The sequence below is a fragment of the Littorina saxatilis genome, unplaced genomic scaffold (genome assembly GCF_037325665.1).
Source record: "Littorina saxatilis isolate snail1 unplaced genomic scaffold, US_GU_Lsax_2.0 scaffold_321, whole genome shotgun sequence".
In the NCBI taxonomy this organism is placed as follows: Eukaryota; Metazoa; Mollusca; class Gastropoda; order Littorinimorpha; family Littorinidae; genus Littorina; species Littorina saxatilis.
The window spans coordinates 80,222-101,271 of record NW_027125981.1 but is presented as its reverse complement, the minus strand read 5'-3'; the positions used below and the strand labels follow the sequence as shown (position 1 = coordinate 101,271).

The 21,050-nt window shown below is 39.9% G+C and overlaps 1 protein-coding gene across 1 annotated transcript in view; it reads left to right on the top strand.

Moving 5' to 3' along the window:
- Positions 1–12,143: 12,143 nt before the first annotated feature.
- Positions 12,144–21,050, top strand: part of LOC138954431 (serine/threonine-protein phosphatase 2A regulatory subunit B'' subunit gamma-like) — a 64,833-nt gene continuing 55,926 nt past the window's right edge. Inside the window, exons 1-2 of the mRNA XM_070326280.1 lie at positions 12,144–12,319; positions 12,802–12,926. Coding sequence (XP_070182381.1) covers positions 12,229–12,319; positions 12,802–12,926 — 216 coding nt within the window. The 5' untranslated portion in view covers positions 12,144–12,228. The remainder of the gene's footprint in view (positions 12,320–12,801; positions 12,927–21,050) is intronic.

Genomic DNA, 21,050 nt, shown 5'->3' with positions numbered 1-21,050 from the left:
CAGCACATAGACACCGAGACACACATATAGCGAAACCCATACACGCACAAATGTAGACACAGACACCTACATACATACGTACATAACACACACACACACACACACACACACACACACACACACACACACACGCGCGCGCGCGCAAGAATATACATACATGCACAATCAGTGACATAGACTAGTTCTACATGGGACGATGTTTCAATAACAAATCATTTTATTTTTCTTCCTGTTTAATGACTGAACAAACACAACCGTATCTTTAAAAATCAACAACTGCATAATCTGGTAAAATCCTGGTTCGTATGTACATGTTTAACATTTAACATATTACTCTGCAACCCTCCTGCGATCAAAATTCCTTTTGGATTCATAAATCGAAGACACTTGAATTAAATATTATTCTTTCTTTCTTTCTTTATTTGGTGTTTAACGTCGTTTTCAACCACGAAGGTTATATCGCGACGATTAAATATTATTGGGCGAGAAACTGTTATGTTACTTTACATAAACAGGTACTGTATGTAACACACGCCTAAAAAAAAAAAGGAACATTATAAAGGCCTTCAACTAGCTGTTCTTCTTTTCTTCTCCACGATCATCATCATTATCATCATCTCCACAATCATCATCATTATCATCATCTTGTCGTCGTCATCATCATCATCATCAACATCAACAACAACAACAACAACCAACAACAACAACTTTTTTTTTTTTTTTTACAAAACACAATAGAAAAGAGAAAAAAAATACATGTGTCAAGTAAGTGCATATACAGGCTTCAACATTATTTCTACGTAAATGTATGCAATCTTGAAGCTTGAAATTACTCGGATAATATAAGGTAAGATACTCCGTACTTATAAAATCCACTGTTCATTTTCATCCTTTCGCTGACCTACTCTGTCGTACAATATCCATGCCACACACAGACATAGACACAGACACACACACACACACACACACACACACACTGCCCACCGCAACGTTCAAGCATTGCTCAAGTAACAATTGTGTTGGGACGCAATGGTAGGGAGGCCCACAGAGAAAATCCAAAATGGCGGCCACAGCCGTGAATTTCTTTTACTTTTCTCTGAAGATTTAAAAGGCTAAATAAATATTTCGAATACGTCAAACAACTTGCAAGGGTTTCTCCAGGTGTTGTTCTTTTGAATGAGTGTAGGTATGTGAACGTCCTGTTTTTGTTTCATGAGTAAAACAAGTCCCGAACTTGCCCCAAAACACTATCTTCCGTTTCGGACTTAGCCGCAGACGCGGTGTACAGGAAAAAAGCTATTTGACGTCGCGGCAAGCGGAACACTCGAAATCGTCACCCAAGTTCCAAGAGCGCGCGAAGGAAAACTATTTAAAGTACAATACTAAAATTTAGTGTGGCATAAGATCAACCCTTTGTTATGATGTATGTGGAAGAGCGACTTATCAACATTTTATTAACGTCTTGAAAAAGGGTGGGTTCTGAACACAGTGTTTTATTTTTTTCACAGATGTTTCTGGAAATTGCTCTTTTCTGTCAATAATTTCAAAAGGCCAATCTACCAGGACAATGTCTTATCTAATCAATATGTGCATTACTTTAACCGGGCCAATCAATTGAAGTGAAGCAATGTTTCAACTTTTGCGCCGTCCAAGGCCGAATCGCCTATGTTCTGAGATCTCGCAAGGAAAAAGTATTAGACGCAGTTTAATGACATGTTGCATACCATCAGATCAATCCTTTGTAATTATGTATTCCGCAGAGCGACTCATAATTATTATTAACATGTTGTGAATATAGTTGATTCTGAACACAGTGTTTTTGTTTTGACACAGGCGTTTTTGGAAATCGCTCTTTTCTCTCCTTAATCTTAAAAGGCTAATCTACAAGAAGAACATCATTTCTCATCAATACGGGCTATACTTTGACCGGGCCAATCGATTGAAGTGAAGCGATTATCCAACGGCTGCGCCGCCGAAGGCTGAATCTAGTCATTTACAGAGTGATACATAGAGAATACTACATGGCTTGCTGTGTCGTACCAGATTTACACGAGTTGTTTTTTTAAATATTGAACTGCGAGCGAAAGCGAGCTGTTCACTATTTGAAAAAGCAACGAGTGTAAATCTGGTACGAAACAGCAAGCCATGTAGTATTCTGTTTATCCTACATACTGTACTTACATGTATTTTACTGAAAATGTCCTGCAGTCGAGGCAGCTAACTTGAAGACGCTGTTTTGGAACCTCGATAATTTCTAAAGCCTCGTGCAATCTATTACGTCAAAGTAAAGAAACGTCACTCTGAAAGTGTGGCGTGACGTGTTATTTCAAAAAATTCATCGAGGATAATTAGCGAGCGCAATTTTTTTCTATAATGACGTTTGTCTCGGTGACTTTGGCATCATAAGCAGTGGAAAAACAGGTCCCTGCCAGACTTGCTTGACATGACCTCATTTACATGATATACACACGTGTGATTTGAACGATTATTATCTCACGAGTGTCTCTCTCACGTATGTAGGATAAAACTATTTGCATGACGTCGCGGCAAGCTGAAACACTCCAAATTATCTCCCCAGTTCCAAAGACTCGCAAAGGAAAGATATGCTAACCAGATTCATGAAATTTTGCGTGCGATACAATCAACTTTCTGTTATTATATGTTCAAAAGAGCAACTTACAAAATATATCATCATGTCGTTGAAAGGGTTTATTCTGAACACAGTGTTTTCTTTTAAACACAGGCGTTTTAGGAAGTCGCTCGATCTTTCTTCTCAGTGATCTCAAGAGATACATCTACCAGTAAGTTTAGTACAATTTTTCTCATCAGTATGTGCTTTGGCTTGACCTTGACAAGCGATTGAAGTGAGAAAAAAACCCAAAGCTGATCAACTATCGCAGTCATACAAAAGCTGAATCAGTTTGTTAAGCAGTAACTACAGTGTTCAGTATCAGAGTATGCACAGTGAAAAACTTGACGTCGCGACAAGCCGAAATTCGAAATGATCGCCTATTTTCCACGAGCTCGCAAAGAAAACTTATTTTAAACAGAAAATATATTGTATAGTGAAAGATCTCTGCAAAAGATCTATCCAGAAGTCTGTTCTCATCCTGATGTAGATTTGTTGGACTTCGCCTAGCGATTAAATTATAACACTTTTCAACTGTTTCACCGCCGAAGGCTGAATCAAGGCATGCCGTGAAATGTCATAGGAAAATATGTTATAATTTTAGGTTTGTCAACTCCCCACCAAAGTTAGATCAACGAATTAGCAACATCTTTAAAAAGAACAAGTCGCGTAAGGCGAAAATACAATATTTAGTCAAGTAGCTGTCGAACTCACAGAATGAAACTGAACGCAGCAAGACCGTATACTCGTAGCATCGTCACTCCACCGCCCGTGGCAAAGGCAGTGCCCGTGGAATTGACAAGAAGAGCGGGGTATTCGTTGCGCTAAGAAGGATAGCACGCTTTTCTGTACCTCTCTTCGTTTTAACTTTCTGAGCGTGTTTTTAATCCAAACATATCATATCTATATATTTTTGGAATCAGGAACCGACAATAAATACGATGAAAGTGTTTTTAAATTGATTTCGAAAACAAAAATTTGATAATAATTTTTATATATTTAATTTTCAGAGCTTGTTTTTAATCCAAATATAACATATTGATATGTTTTTGGAATCAGCAAATGATGGAGAATAAGATAAACGTAAATTTGGATCGTTTTATAAATTTTTATTTTTTTTTACAATTTTCAGATTTTTAATGACCAAAGTCATTAATTAATTTTTAAGCCACCAAGCTGAAATGCAATACCGAACCCCGGGCTTCGTCGAAGAGTACTTGACCAAAATTTCAACCAATTTGGTTGAAAAATGAGGGCGTGACAGTGCCGCCTCAACTTTCACGAAAAGCCGGATATGACGTCATCAAAGACATTTATCAAAAAAATGAAAAAAACGTTCGGGGATTTCATACCCAGGAACTCTCATGTCAAATTTCATAAAGATCGCTCCAGTAGTTTAGTCTGAATCGCTCTACACACACACACACACACACAGACACACACACAGACACACACACGCACACACGCACATACACCACGACCCTCGTTTCGATTCCCCCTCGATGTTAAAATATTTAGTCAAAACTTGACTAAATATAATAACCGAGCCTTCCAGCTGTGGTAATGATTTTTTTTCTCCGCGACGCGGCCTTGAATAGATGGGGACACCCCGAAGCGTCCCGGTACCAAAGCGTCCCGGTACCGAAGCGTCCCGGTACCAAAGCGTCCCGGTACTGAAGCGTCCCGGTACCAAAGCATCCCCGTGCTGAAGCGTCCCACTATAACGCGTCACAGGACTTAGACTTTATTTTTTTTAAACCTTGAGCAAGGGCGGATCAATTCACTTTGGAGGGGGGGGGGGGGGGTTACAAAATGACTGCGAAGATACAAGTTGACGGCGCCAAAGGCGCCTAAGCCTCTAGGGGGGTCCGGGGGCATGCCCCCCCGGAATTTTTTTTTATCCAAAGAAGCAAAATAGAGCTATCTGGTGCATCCTGAGCCAATAAATTACCTCTTTTTTTGGGGGGGGGGGGGTGGGGGGGGGTTTACGTAACCCGTGTAACCCCCCCCCCAGATCCGCCCTTGTTGACCTTGATTTGACCTTGACTTGACTAACCATATTTTTTTTAAAAATTTAATCTTGACCTTGATTTGACCTTGACTTCACTGATTTTTTATATTTAGTCAAGTTTTGACTAAATATTTTAACGTAGAGGGGGGAATCGAGACGAGGGTCGTGGTGTATGTGTGTGTGTGTGTGTGTGTGTGTGTGTGTGTGTCTGTCTGTCTGTCTGTCTGTGTGTGTGTGTAGAGCGATTCAGACTAAACTACTGGACCGATCTTTATGAAATTTGACATGAGAGTTCCTGGGTATGAAATCCCCGAACGTTTTTTTCATTTTTTTGATAAATGTCTTTGATGACGTCATATCCGGCTTTTCGTGAAAGTTGAGGCGGCACTGTCACGCCCTCATTTTTCAACCAAATTGGTTGAAATTTTGGTCAAGTACTCTTCGACGAAGCCCGGGGTTCGGTATTGCATTTCAGCTTGGTGGCTTAAAAATTAATTAATGACTTTGGTCATTAAAAATCTGAAAATTGTAAAAAAAAATAACAATTTATAAAACGATCCAAATTTACGTTTATCTTATTCTCCATCATTTGCTGATTCCAAAAACATATAAATATGTTATATTCGGATTAAAAACAAGCTCTGAAAATTAAATATATAAAAATTATTATCAAATTTTTTTTTTCGAAATCAATTTAAAAACACTTTCATCTTATTCCTTGTCAGTTCCTGATTCCAAAAATATATAGATATGATATGTTTGGATTAAAAACACGCTCAGAAAGTTAAAACAAGTCGCGTAAGGCGAAAATACAATATTTAGTCAAGTAGCTGTCGAACTCACAGAATGAAACTGAACGCAATGCCATTTTTCAGCAAGACCGTATACTCGTAGCATCGTCAGTCTACCGCTCATGGCAAAGGCAGTGAAATTGACAAGAAGAGCGGGGTAGTAGTTGCGCTAAGAAGGATAGCACGCTTTTCTGTACCTCTCTTTGTTTTAACTTTCTGAGCGTGTTTTTAATCCAAACATATCATATCTATATGTTTTTGGAATCAGGAACCGACAAGGAATAAGATGAAAGTGTTTTTAAATTGATTTCGACAATTTAATTTTGATAATAATTTTTATATATTTAATTTTCAGAGCTTGTTTTTAATCCAAATATAACATATTTATATGTTTTTGGAATCAGAAAATGATGGAGAATAAAATGAATGTAAATTTGGATCGTTTTATAAATTTTTATTTTTTTTTACAATTTTCAGATTTTTAATGACCAAAGTCATCAATTAATTTTTAAGCCACCAAGCTGAAATGCAATACCGAAGTCCGGGCTTTGTCGAAGATTACTTCACCAAAATTTCAACCAATTTGGTTGAAAAATGAGGGCGTGACAGTGCCGCCTCAACTTTCACGAAAAGCCGGATATGACGTCATCAAAGACATTTATCAAAAAAATGAAAAAAACGTTCGGGGATTTCATACCCAGGAACTCTCATGTCAAATTTCATAAGGATCGGTCCAGTAGTTTAGTCTGAATCGCTCTACACACACACACAGACAGACAGACAGACACACGCACATACACCACGACCCTCGTTTCGATTCCCCCTCGATGTTAAAATATTTAGTCAAAACTTGACTAAATATAACAAAGAGAGGTACAGAAAAGCGTGCTATCCTTCTTTAATAGCGCAACTACTACCCCGCTCTTCTTGTCAATTTCACTGCCTTTGCCATGAGCGGTGGACTGACGATGCTACGAGTATACGGTCTTGCTGAAAAATGGCAGCTACTTGACTAAATATTGTATTTTCGCCTTACGCGACTTGTTTAATTTTGCACAGACCTTGATTTGCTTTCGGTAAAAAAAAAATCACTTTTTGTCCAACTTTTCCCCAACTTTACTTTAGATCTGTACTCACAACACACCAATTTGGAAATACTGTACCCGTGTGGACAAGTTCGGGGGAAAAGTCCGTAGGCTTCCGTTCACAAGAGGGATATGTCTGTTACCACACACGCTTTCTGGCTTCACTAAGCGTGAGCGTCGGAAAAAGTCTTTTCAGTTCTGCCTCCGACTTTTAAATTGTATCATTTGGGTTTGTTTGGGTTCATTTGGGTAATAAAAAAACGCTCGCGCTGGACCCGAGTAGGCCTACTCTTCAGACTGGCTCGCTCCCCCAGTATGAAAGTTTTTGTCTTGTGCACGTTTAAGACCAAGTGATTGCTCTGTGTGAATTACAGGCATTCCCTTTGCTTTATAAATACATTGGCATGCGAGCCGAGGATGTGGGTGGTGACTGGTACCGGGACGCTTCGGCACCGGGACGCTTCGGTACCGGGACGCTTCGTGCCCTACTGCGCGGGAGCTTCCCGAAGCTTATCCCCCCCTCTGCTTCTTTCTCTCTGTAAACTTGTAGGGCTAGTTATTTTTCGGTAACTTACCCAACAACCAAAATCACTTACCCAACAACGGGCCTGAATCCTCGATAGCTCATGGGTAGAGACTGTACACATTGTGGATCTACTTTTTGCGACTCAAAAGTTCAGAACACTCTAATGTACAAAATATGCATTTCTGGAGCAAACAATACAACCATACCGTATTTAAACCAGCAACTACAGACTTGAACACATGAATCTCCATATAAAATCCATGAGTTTGGTTGTTTTCTGAATTCAGATCTGCCGTGCACAATCGTTTATCGCTAGCAAGATTCCAAGGAAAAGTAACTCTCATACTTTGTCTAGCGACACGAGTAGTTCCCCTTCCAGATTTCGGCTGCACCGACAAGACTGCAATCCGACGGTCAGTTTTCAACAATATTTCATTTTATAAACAGATCACACGCAATCAATTGCAAACATTTAATCAACGTAAAGAACATGCAGCGGTTTCATACACTATTTTGCCCCAGAAAGCTAAACTTCATACAGTTTTTAACGTTGGAACACGGGTGTAAAACTTCGTCTGCTAGTCACATTCGAAGAAAGAACATTTCCTGAGCGATACCAAAACATGAACAGAACACACACTATCTGCCTTTACCGCCACAGCAGAATGACAACATAACTGTGTACTTGATTTTAGTTCAAAACATGGAAACTGACAAGAAGTGTTAACAAAATTGAATGATTTGCACGGAACTATACAACCGCGCATTAATCGATCGCCTGCGCAGGTAGACTGGTTGGGTGAATATGATTCGATCAAACTTTCGCACAAAAACTCCTCTTTTCTTTGAATAACTGAAGAAAGGAGGGATAAAGAGGTTACATACCTCGTCTCAGTGATTATCAAAAATAATGGTCTCAGTTCGCGGTCATGAAAAAGCTCGCTGAAGCTCGCATTTTTCATGATCCGCTAACTTCGACCATTATTTTTGATAATCACTGAGACTCGGCATGTAACCTCTACGTCCCGGTACCAAAGCGTCCCGGTACCCCTGTGACGCGTTATAGTGGGACGCTTCAGTACCGGGACGCTTCGGCACCGGGACGCTTCGGTACCGGGACGCTTCGGTACCGGGACGCTTCGTGATGTACCCTAATAGATCCATCAGTTATAGTGAACAGATCTTACAAGAACAGCAATTTTGCTTACATGACTCGTCTTCGCCACAAGTATTATTATCAGAAACAGGCTATTCACGACACGCAGGACCCCGTGACCCAGCAAAATTAACAGACCCAAGGAGAGGGTTTGTTGGGAGACAAAATTCCGGTTAAAAACACGTGGACAAACACATAGCTACCTCACTGCAACATGGATTGCTTCACAGGACCGATCAGCACACAGAAGCCCTTTTCGCAGTAACCTAGCTGTAGATACTCACTTTGCAAAGTAAATTATCGGTAAAACGTTCTCTCACAAAACACACACACACACACACACACACACACACACACACACACACACACACACACAAACTCAAACCCATACATTTTGATCCAGACTGAATCACAGACAGACAGACACTTACACACATACATACATACTCACACGCACACGAACACAAACCTACACACACTCACATGAATACAGACAGACACACGTGCACATGGACACATATGTCTGCACTCTCATTTCGTTTGTGCGAATTTGTTAATCGCTACTGTTGCTTATGTGGCTTCCAAGTCAATCGTGCATCTTGGGTTACTCCAACAAAAGGTAGCGTTTTAACCTGCGGTACCGCTTCGTTCTTGACTTTCAGTGAGAACTTGGTTAACTGTTTTTTTTATGGTGCCGATCGATCGAATTACCTGATGTTTTTGTTACATCTCTTTCTTTGTGTGGCTAAATATCTGCAATGTTTTAATTTGGTGCTGATCGGTTGGCCTAGTGGTTAAGGCGTCCGCCCTGTGATCGGGAGGTCGTGGGTTCGAACAACCCCGGCCGGGTCATACCTAAGCCTTTAAAATTGGCAATCTAGTGGCTGCTCCGCCTGGCGTCTGGCATTATGGGGTTAGTGCTAGGACTGGTTGGTCCGGTGTCAGAATAATGTGACTGGGTGAGACATGAAGCCTGTGCTGCGACTTCTGTCTTGTGTGTGGCGCACGTTAAATGTCAAAGCAGCACCGCCCTGATATGGCCCTTCGTGGTAGGCTGGGCGTTAAGCAAATAAACAAACAAACAAATTTGGTGCTGATCGATCGAATTACCCGATGTTTTTGTTACATTTCGGTTTTGTGTGACTGATGATCTTACATTATTGTATGGCACTGACGGGCGCTGTGACGGGGTGGTAAGACGTCGGCCTCTTAATCGGAAGGTCGAGGGTTCGAATCCCGGCCGCAGCCGTCTGGTGGTTTAAGTGTGGAGAATTTTTCCATCTCCCAGGTCAATTTATTTTCAGACCTGCTAATTATGGCTTATCGTATCACTTAGACAGTGTTACAAAGGGTTGCTTGGCAAAAGCTCATTCGCACGGAATCGACGTGATGATTTCTTTGAAAAACAGGTGCTATTTGTTGCCAAGTGTCTATGTGATCTTTGCAGAAAAAAATTCGTCTTAAACGCTTTGGCGAATAATTCTAATTAAATTGTGTTGTTGAGAAATGAATTTCCTCAAAAAATGTCTTTACCTTGTTAAAATAATATTCATTTTTACGATTTTTGTAGCATGTTGAAGAGACACGTTTGCCTGCAATCACGACTCGCTTGACCCCTACCCTGTATAACACAATTTATAAACAAGTAAAAGATAAAAACGATTAAATACTATGCATTTGTTGTGGAGCCAGTAAAATATCCTATACGAATCTGTTTTTCGTTTTGATTTATCTTATCTGGTTCACATTTTACGATAATTTAAAAATGACGAAAAATCACTCGCAACAATGGGCGCGAATGAGTTGCGTTTCTTTCGCCGGGGACTGTACACGCAAGCACACGACTAAGTGCGCACGGAAAAGATCTTGTAATCCATGTCAGAGTTCGGTGGGTTATAGGAACACGAAAATATCCAGCATGCTTCTTCCGAAAGCGGCGTATGGCTGCCTAGATGGCGGGGTAAAACGACCATGCACGTAAAAACCCACTAGTGCAAAAACACGAGTGTATGTGGGGGTTTCAGCCCATGAACGCCGAAGAAGAAGAAGAGAAGTATGGCGCTGAAGTACTGTATGATTTAGTAATATCTCGATGTCTTTTAGACTATGATCCTCACTGGGTTTTGTAGCACGAATTACCTGATCTGTAGGTACATCTCATTGAATGTGTAATGTCTGTTTGACGATAGGTTTGATGCACTTAGTCACCTGGTGTTCTTCTTTGATCGCGATATGTTTGCAGAATTCATTTCTGTGCTACAATTTCGGTCTGTTCTGCTTTATCTTCATGCTTGTGTGTTTATTGATGGTATTGTTATAATAAATTAATTTCCCGACGATTTTTGAAATTTAAAGTGTGACTGATGACTTGAAATGACTTTTATGGCGCTGAATTGTTTATTGTTCTTAATTGCTTCTCATAACTATGATTTGACTTTATGGCGCTAAATACCTGATGTTATATTTAAATGTTTCTTTGTTCTGTTCTGCAATTGTATTTGTTACATTTCATTGATTGGACAATTTCTGTTTTGCGGCTGTGAATTTTTTTTTGAAAGTCTGTTGTTTGTGTCATTATTGCATTGCTGGGGATTTTGTCATGCTGGATACCTAACCTTAATTGCACCGCAACAAGGATAACAGATATTGTGTGTGTGGGGGTGTATGAGAGAGAGAGAGAGAGAGACTGAGAGAGAGACTGAGAGAGATTCACTGACATACACACATAAGCATACATACATACATACATGCATACAGGGATATATACACACTTACATACACATAGTGTGCTATATAATCGCGGAAATACAGGTTAAGGAAGAAACACACACTTTTTCAGTCAGGCAGACTAAAATATAACGAATAACTGCAAACTTGTGCTGTAGTCGGTGTTTTCTTGTCAGTCTGTGGAAGTAACATTATTATCGTTCAATGTGTGGAAATATGCTAACATGTGAGATTACAAATGTTTTTAAAGATTGACATTGTGAAACAATAATACATTTTATAGTTTTTAATTTAAATTTATTATTTTCCAAAATATTGATTTTCAAGCTTAATTTGTTATGTTTTGATTATACGGCATCAAAAGTATGACAGCTGAATTGTACACAAAGAGATCTTCAATTTGATATATCGTATGACATCTTTACCTGTAAAACCACTGAAGATTTGCTTGTTCGCGTTTCTTAAATTTCGTGTGATGACGTCAATATAGCCTAAAATTGCAATCGGCTATAAAACCTTTTTTATTGCATTTATTGGTTTAACTTTGATACATTTGTGTTTGCTACAATCTGTTTTATAAAATAAAACCGAAAAGGTTATTTCTTATGGTTTTTTTTTAATTTGTCGCCCTGTACACGAACTTCCCAGTTGTGAAAAAGCGCATATTTGTCTGACTTTACAGTCCAATACCTCCAAATGTATAATTCTAACAGGCTTCAAACTTTGCACAGCGTTTCTATAAGTACGTTTACATTTACAACCTAAATTATAAGAACATTGCTTAATTTTGAAGCTGTTTACAGCACTCTAAAAATGGCCTTCTGTGGTCTGTTAACGCTTACGACAGTGGGCCTCCCTAGCAATGGTACGGGACGCAATGGCACTGGGACCCGATTGCTGGGACGCAATGAGACGGCATTTTTTTGGGACGCAATGGTACTGGGACACAATGGTACTGGGACGTATTGGCATGACCCCCTTCCTCTCTCTCTCTCTCTCTCTCTTTCATTTGAGTTCATTGAGTGTTGGCATATCTTAATCTACTGGAGCAGCTGCGTTCATACTGATCGCTGAAGAGGCCAGTCGGACATTTTGGTTCAGGGGGGCCTATACAGTTCAAGTTCAGACTTGCAATGCTCAAATGCTTTATACCAGTTGCCTCCCCTCTTAATAGAGGACGCGCTTCCTTGGAATCCACCAATCAAATCACAGCGGGGATGCAAACTTGGAAAATGGCTGACAAAACTGAAAGTTAGTATCGGCGTCTGTGTGTTCACGCCTGTGCAAACTTTTGTGGTGAGAAATGACGTGGACAAAGAAAGATAGAATGCATAACACCGATTGGCAGATTACGTTACGCAAGTTTCTTGGACGCAAAGACGGGGAGAAAAAAGGTAAGCCAGGTGCTACAAGGAGACTCTGAACCTGGGAACTATTAATTACTTGTACGGTACTTGCGACGTTGTAGGTTTATAGTCAAATAGAAAACCTGTTCGCCGATCTTGGTATGAAAAATAAGCTGCTGTGCGTGGGCTCTAGCATAGTAGAGTTCCAGTACGTGTCTAGTTTTTACTTGAAGGCGTTGGCGGTATCGACTGCTACGACATTGGTCATACCACGTTCTGTGACTGCTTGGTCAGAAATAATCTCATCATTCCACTTAAGGTCTCGTTTAACTTGAAAAGAAATGAGAAGAAAAACAGAAGCAGAAGAGGGAAATGCCAATGTGTACATGATTGGGCACACAAACACTACAGAGAATGATGCACACTCGCAGATGAGATAGTGGTGGGGTCGGCAGAGATCATTATGAAAATATTGAAAGTGAAACACTTGGATGAGTTGTTGCATATAATATAATGATGACTGTTGCCAGGTCCAGAAAATGGGATGAGAGATGAGAAGGATGAAGACGATGAAATGGAAGAGTTTACCAAGCTGTACAAGGAGTGGAAGGGCTTGGGTGATAACTTCTCCAATGTGCCCACCCTCTTCACAAAGGTGAGTCCAGTCCCCACAGTACCACTACCAGTGGGCTACATGTCAATACGTCCCAATACCATTACGTCCCAGTACCATTACGTCCCAGTACCATTGCGTCCCAGTACCATTAGGTCCCAATACAATTACGTGCCATTGCGTCCCCGTTGGCCCGTACCATTAGGTCCCAATACTAGTGAATTTAATTTCTGAGATGTTACTGTACCAGTGTAGCAACACGTTTTGTAATAAAAGTGCGTTTTGTAATAAATGTATTACACATCGTGTTCGGATTACACAATTTTTATTACAAAACGTGTCGGTACATAGCAGTATTTCACAAATAAAAATAAAATAAAAAGATGTGTACCGGTGATGTCGACAAACATGTGGACGGACATTGACCAAACAAATGTATCGATAGGTTCCGGGTGCGTATCGCTAGCGCTACGTGTCGTTTGTGCTACGTGTCAATTGTCCTACGTGTCATTTGTGCTACGTGCCGCTATCGCTACGTTGATTAGTGCTACAAATAATTTGTCGATAAGTCGCTATCATTCGTTCATTATCACTACGTGTCGACAGCACTACATCTTTTAGCGCTACGTGTCATTGTCGCTACGTGTCAATACCACTCCACTACTTACTGACGACTCTCTTTCTCATTTTTTCTCTCGCTCTCACTCCTGGTTTGTGTGTGTATATGTATGTCTGTGTATGTGTGTGCGTGTGTGTATGTGTGTGTGTGTTTCAGTGTGTGTGTGTGTGTGTGACTCTATCTCTCTCTCTCTTGCTCACTCGCTCGCTCACTCACTCTGCCTATCTCTCTCTCTCTCTCTCTCTCTCTCTCTCTCTCTCTCTCTCTCTCTCTCTCTCTCTCTCTCTCTCTCTCTCTCTCTCTCTCTCTCTGTGACTGGAGAACAATAATTGACAAACACAGAATAATTATTGCAAACTGCACAATCAGACAGTACATTAATTTTCTTCTTTAGGCCCCCCAAAAAAATAGGTGTGGTTACGGTAACATAGCCAAAAAAAATAGGGTAGGTAGGTAGGCAATCACTTTTTTTTTTTTTAAACTTTTTTTTCTAATGTGTTCAAATTAAACCTACTTGACAGGGAAATAAGTGTGCGACACGGGCGCTTTCGCTTTCATTGCGTTTTTTGCACTCGTTTTTTTTTTTTTTTTTGACAAATGTAATAAAAAGTTATAGGATCGGCCCCTAAAAATAGGGTAGGTCGGGTTACCGTAACCACTCCTTTTTTTTTTTTTAGGCCTTATGAAAAATCATGAAGAAAAAAAAGGGGTCATAATACTTGTTACAATATGTTATCTTCTACGTGTCACTTAAAATCAAAATAAATTTTGACTCTTGAATTAAAGGTCTTGCTTAAAAAAAGGTCCTGTCATCTTTCATCAGATTATAAATTATAATGAATTAAAAATTGTCTGGTCAACGAAATATCTCATAAATCAATGTGTTTAACAGATTGTGTGTATGTCTATTTATTTATCTCTTCTCCATCCTTAATCACTGTTCACATCCACCCATCCCTTCTCTCCCCTAGTGGCTAGTCTGACCACGATGATCACGTACCCCATCCCCCCTTCCACGGGTCCCCCCTTCCGCAGCCCACACCTCACTGTGCCCACCTCACCTCCCCATTCACCCCCCCTCCACACACACACCCACACACACTGCCTACCGCAGCGTTCAAGCATTGCTCAAGTAACAATTGTGTTGGGACGTAATGGTACGGGGACGTAATGGGATTCCTTTATGGGACGTATCGAGATGCAATTTTCTTGGGACCTATCGACACGCAATTTTGTTGGGACGCAATGGTACGGGACGCAATGGCATTGGGACCCAATGGTATTGGGACCCAATAATGGGATGCAATGAGACTTCATTTTTTGGGGACGCAATGATACTGGGACACAATGGTACTGAGACGTATTGGCATGACCCCGTGGTAGTGTGACCATAACTTGAATTCTTCATCTTGGGTGTCATTAGTGAAAGGAAGGGGTTGAAATGAGCTGGTGCAGAACTTTCGTGTTGTATGTTTGACGTGCTTTGTTGCTTGGTGGTCAGAGATTCAAACCAATTTGATATGTCAGACTTCCATCATTAAACAGTCGGGTGTTGGAAGCTATATATATATATGGGTCATTCTCAGAAATGGTGGTTCAGTGAGAGTGAGTAGGGGTGACACATTTGAAATCATGAAAAAGCAGGGATGTCGTTAGGCGTCGGACATCGGACATATAACGATGAAAATCCCCAAATGTCCGATTCACATTGCCGCATGTCGGTCAGATGTCCTATCGTTTTAGCCTGAGCGTGGTCATTGTCCGATATGTACTCCATTCCTTCGGACAGCGCGATATTCGTTAATTTTCATTTCAAGATACAAATCTTCTAAAAGACCGAACGCTCTCGTGTTCAGCTGACACTGAAGTTGTCAGTGCCGCGTGCGGATCTTTTCTTTTGTCGGGAATTCCCGAACCGTTTGCGGTATGCGCCGTTTGGGTATAACCGTCTCGGTGCAGCGCACTGATCTAAAAATATTGGATTCTTTTTAGATCAGTGCATGCTACAGGAGTACGGGAGACAACTCCAACTGACTAAATTTGTAGTCTGCTTTTGTTTTCGATACGAGACGAAGCACTGAATTATGCCGCTGAAAAAAAAAACTAAAGCCTGCAAAAGATCAGCATTAGATCAAACCGATCATTTTGTTTGTCAACTTTTATCCAAATCATGCAGTATTTAATCAAAGTACGAGCTCTGAAGTTGTTCATGTTGGTTTCTTTTTTGTGGTTTCTTTGAAACTAAACAAATACAACATTATACGCACACTGTGTTGATGTATTTACTATATTATGTGTGTGTTCTACAGCGCGCGCGCGTGGGTGTGTGTGTGTGCGTGTGTGTGTGGGCGCATGACTTTGGAACAATTCCATGGAATGTGTTATAAGCTGTTTGGCGCAAATTCATAATGTCCTATTACACTTTCTGAAAACGGTCAAATGTCCTATTGATGCTGAAGAACTCAGGACATTTGTCCTATAGGTATGAATTTGTAGCAACATCCCTGAAAAAGTAAATTAACATTATTTCTACCACGACTTTTTTCATCTGAATCTATTCCTGAGACATTAAAGCATTGTTGTTTGTCAATAAAAATGGTTTCTATACGTTGGTGTTGTTTTTGTGTGCTTTTCAATTGCGAAGTTCGGCCGTTTCCGGATCGCCGAAGCGTTACACGACTTTCGTGATCAACAATATGTTCAGTCTCATGGCTAAATGCAAACATGCAAACACCAACAAATTACTGCAATCGACAGTCAGGAGTTCAGCCTTGGACGTAGCAACACGTCTTTGCAAAAACTCACGCTGAATTTGAAGTTACGAGCTTCGAACAAAAAATTCTGAATGTCGTAATGCATCGTATCCAAACTCGACGCGCGGACATCGGACAGCAATGTGCTCCATGACTTTGCCACATCACGGCTATTTTTAGCTCTTTGGCGCACAGGAAGTTCGAACAAGAAAATAGTCCTTTGAATCACAGCCAAATATTCACAGAAAACACCAGAATCATATCATTTGCTGAAACTCATGGCGTCGTTTCCCGACCTACGTTACGTTACGACTGAAGATAGTTTTTACATTTAGTCAAGTTTTGACTAAATGTTTTAACGTAGAGGGGGTGAATCGAGACGAGGGTCATGGTGTGTGTGTGCGTGCGTGTGTGTGTGTAGAGCGATTCAGACTAAACTACTGGACCGATCTTTATGAAATTTGACATGAGAGTTCTTGGGTATGATTTCCTCACACGTTTTTTTCATTTTTTTGATAAATGTCTTTGATGACGTCATATCCGTCTTTTCGTGAAAGTTGAGGCGGCACTGTCACGCCCTCATTTTCCAACCAAATTGGTTGAAATTTTGGTCAAGTAATCTTCGACGAAGCCCGGACTTCGGTATTGCATTTCAGCTTGGTGGCTTAAAAATTAATTAATGACTTTGGTCATTAAAAATCTGAAAATTGTAAAAAAAATATTATTTTTATAAAACGATCTAAATTTACGTTCATCTTATTCTCCATCATTTGCTGATTCCAAAAACATATAAATATGTTGTATTTGGATTAACAACAAGCTCTGAAAATTAAATATATAAAAATTATTATCAAAATTTATTTTACGAAATTAATTTAAAAACACTTTCATCTTATTCCTTGTCGGTTCCTGATTCCAAAAACATATAGATATGATATGTTTGGATTAAAAACACGCTCAGAAAGTTAAAACGAAGAGAGGTACAGAAAAGCGTGCTATCCTTCTCAGCGCAACGAATACCCCGCTCTTCTTGTCAATTTCACTGGCACTGCCTTTGCCACGGGCGGTGGAGTGACGATGCTACGAGTATACGGTCTTGTTGCGTTGCGTTGCGTTCAGTTTCATTCTGTGAGTTCGACAGCTACTTGACTAAATGTTGTATTTTCGCCTTACGCGACTTGTTACTTAATTGTCGAGCCTGCAAAGCTTTGTCACAAACTTACACACTGCGGATGGTGACAATGTAGTGTCGGAAGGATATCGAGTGCAAACAGTCTCTCAAAGCGCGAAGTTTAGCGGAACAAAGCAGCCAAGAAGTTTTTGTACCCTCTGATTGTCGATGTTCGACATTCATCAAGTACTTAAAATGGGTAATCTGAACGCAACAGGAACTTTCAACAAATACAGCAAACTCTGACGAATTGTGTTTTGTGTAGTTATTTTGGGTCAGACGGGTTTAGCCGGCAGGAAAGGCCAAACGGTGCAGATTCATGTCTGTCGCACAGGAACCGAAAGTGGTTCAAGCATTTCGTTTCTGTGTTGCGACATTCACCTTTGTCAGTTCCAAATGTCATTTTTTTTACCAATATTAGTTGAAATCCTTACCTTTCATAACTACAATGTGTTGGGTAGAACACAAAAATACTGCAGAACTGATAAAAAATGCACAAAGGATTGAAGGCTTAGGTGGTTTAAAGTTGGAATTTGCTTTCCATGTTACAACATTCATCACGTAAATACAACACTTTAAAACGTCTCTTATTCAGCAACCCATTACTCTTTTTGTCTAATTTTTGCATTATTATGTATAGCAAACAATAGACTTCATAGTAAAAACAATTATTTTGTATTTCTTGACACTTTATTTTTTACTTTGTATGTAACACTTTGGACAACCATTTCTGAGAATGACCCATATAGGTTCACAGGGATCGCGCTAGGATTTTTCAAATTGCGTACGGCTTACGCAATGTCGGCCAAAATACGCGTAAAGCAGAACCGATTTTGCGTCACACTATAACACAGTTAAATCATGTCAAAAGCACGCATTTCTCTCACCTATTTCCGGCGCTCACATCGGCTCTGGAATTCGCAGCAAGCCCTGTCTACAACGTCCACACTTTGGCTCACGGCCGGCCCCTCCATGGCGATACGCATCAGAGTGTCAACTCGCGCATCGCCGAGAGCATGTCACCTCATTTTGTTTGATCCAAAACAGACTTTAGATTTGAACTCGCGCGCTTGTGCTATGTTTTATCCAGAACAGACTAGAGATTCTAAACTGGCGCGCGTGTGCTATAGTCTGATTCAGTATTGGGATGTGCTGCTGAGCATGCCGTTTTTAATAGAAGTTGTTTTGCGTACGCGTTACGCATAAGCGTCAGGGAAAATGCGTGGGAGGATTTTAAAACGCGTCAAATACGCAAAAAACATGCGTTAACGCGATCCCTGGGTTCATGACAGAAGCCACAGTTGTGACTGTGAGTGTGACCCAAGTATGATATACATTGATACACACTGTCACTTGTAGATAGGGAGTAAGAAGTTACTCACCGACAAAATCTGTTGTGACCTAGCTATTAAAAGTTAAAATACAAGTTGCATCAAGCAATATCAATATGTGTTAAATCAATTAATCTGTTGGCCTGAAACTAAACTATCAACGTTCGAATTGATTGAAGGTAGATCAAAGTTAAACAAACATGTGTGCACAGTAATATAGTTGATACTGCTATACTATTACTAATCACCTGGCCCTGAAAAAGTGTGAAAACCCCCCCACACACACACACTATTATGAGCTGATTATTTGCGCCTCAATATTTTATTTATTTTCTTATGTTTTATGTTGTTTGTTGTGATTCACCACACCCGAGTTTCTCGAAATTGAGATAATAAAGTGTTCTATGTCTAACACACATGCACACACTTTATGTAGGATAAAAAAATCCAATCTTGACTTTCAACTTTTCATAAACATACATTCTGTTCACAATTAACAAGGACAAACATCATTTACTAACACCTAAGTACAACAATTTATCTTTTGTAAAAATTTGGACACACATTTTCCCAATTAATATGAAAGTTACTGAACTTAATATCTTCTTTTCACTACACCTTATATCTTGATTCCCCAAAAAACTTGAGTTATGCCTTTTTGAATTGACCAGTAGCCCAAAACTTTCGCTCTAACCAAACAGTTTTACCGATACACAATCATTAAAAAAAAAAAAGTGTTATTCTCCCCAATATTCTGGTCAACAAAATCATTATTACAGACAGTCATTCAATTTCAAGACAATCATCACAGCTTTGAACAGACCATTTCGTTCAACCAGTCAAAAACAACAACTATAGTAAAAGCTACAGCGCGATCAACGTTCGCCCATTTACGAACTCGCGATGAGATTTGTTTCTTCTGGTCGCCAAGCCTACCGTTTACAAACGCATGCGCACTAATTGGGATTCCCCCAATTTCCTTGACCTTGACCTCAGGACTCTCGAAGCCACTACTTCGGCGTTCAAGTTAGCTCGTGCATACCGAGTAGCTGGCAACTTTGCTTCCGAAGTTCCCACTTTCAAAGTTAATTTCATCATTTATACGACGATATCGCATCTTAAAGGTCCTTACCCATCTAAAAGAAACCTCCAACGCATGCTACAATTGCATGACATTCTGGTTTTAAAGGCAGCTCATTGGGAAATGAGCTCAGACACAATATTGAAGACGTGAAATGCGTCAATCGAGCAACTGTCGTAACTTGGCTACAATGAGACGGTCGGCTACCTTGCACCATAGACATTCTTGTTTAATTTAGGTGAAAAGCTTGAAACAGAGGGGCTCAAAACCGACAGTACGATCATTTACTGACCGAAAAAAACGTGCTTGATTCATTCGGCGAAGATGGTGAGCTTTCAAACTACCACGACTGAATAACTGATAACACATCTCATAACTCATAACATTTTATTGATCCAACAAAGGAAATTAAATTGGTCATCAGCACATATAGGTCATTAATTAATAATTATAAAAGAATAAGAGAAGAAAATTCATAAAACCCATGATAACAAAAAAAATATCTAAAGTAATATATGTACAACTACAATACCCTTTTTACTTGCACACTTGACACACCGACACACCAACACACATGCATACATACCTACATACATACCTACATACACACCTACATATATACATACATACATACATACATACATACATTCCATGTTAAAGTGCAGCCAAGAATATCACAATAACCATATCACTGTTTGGACTAACAGACAAGTCCCCATGCAAATGATGATAACAACAATCCATAATTAACGCTATTGCACTACCAAAAGAAGAGACCAACCAGACACATAAAACCAATCTTTGCATAGTGCTTTTTCTAGACGAGTAGCATAGTGCAGTGGTTACGGATTCGGAATTTGAATCCGACGCTCTGGGTTCAAGTGCTGCTGGGAGCTACAAAATTATTATTAAATTACATATTACTTCCCCAAATCTCATATATAGCAATTTACTTCCGTTAAGTGCTTAAACGTTGAACACGCTTCCCTGGTTACACAAGGGAAGCCACTCCCCCAAAGAAAACATCACGTAACCATGGTTTAGTCAAAACTTGACTAAATGTAAAAAGATCAATGAAGAGGGATACTCCCCGCAAAAAAAAAATAAAAATAAAAAAAAAAGTTCAACATAATCATTTACTCTTCTCCTAACTTTAAAGCCAACAAAGTCATTTGTCATAGGCAGTCATTCGATTCCAAGACAATCATCAC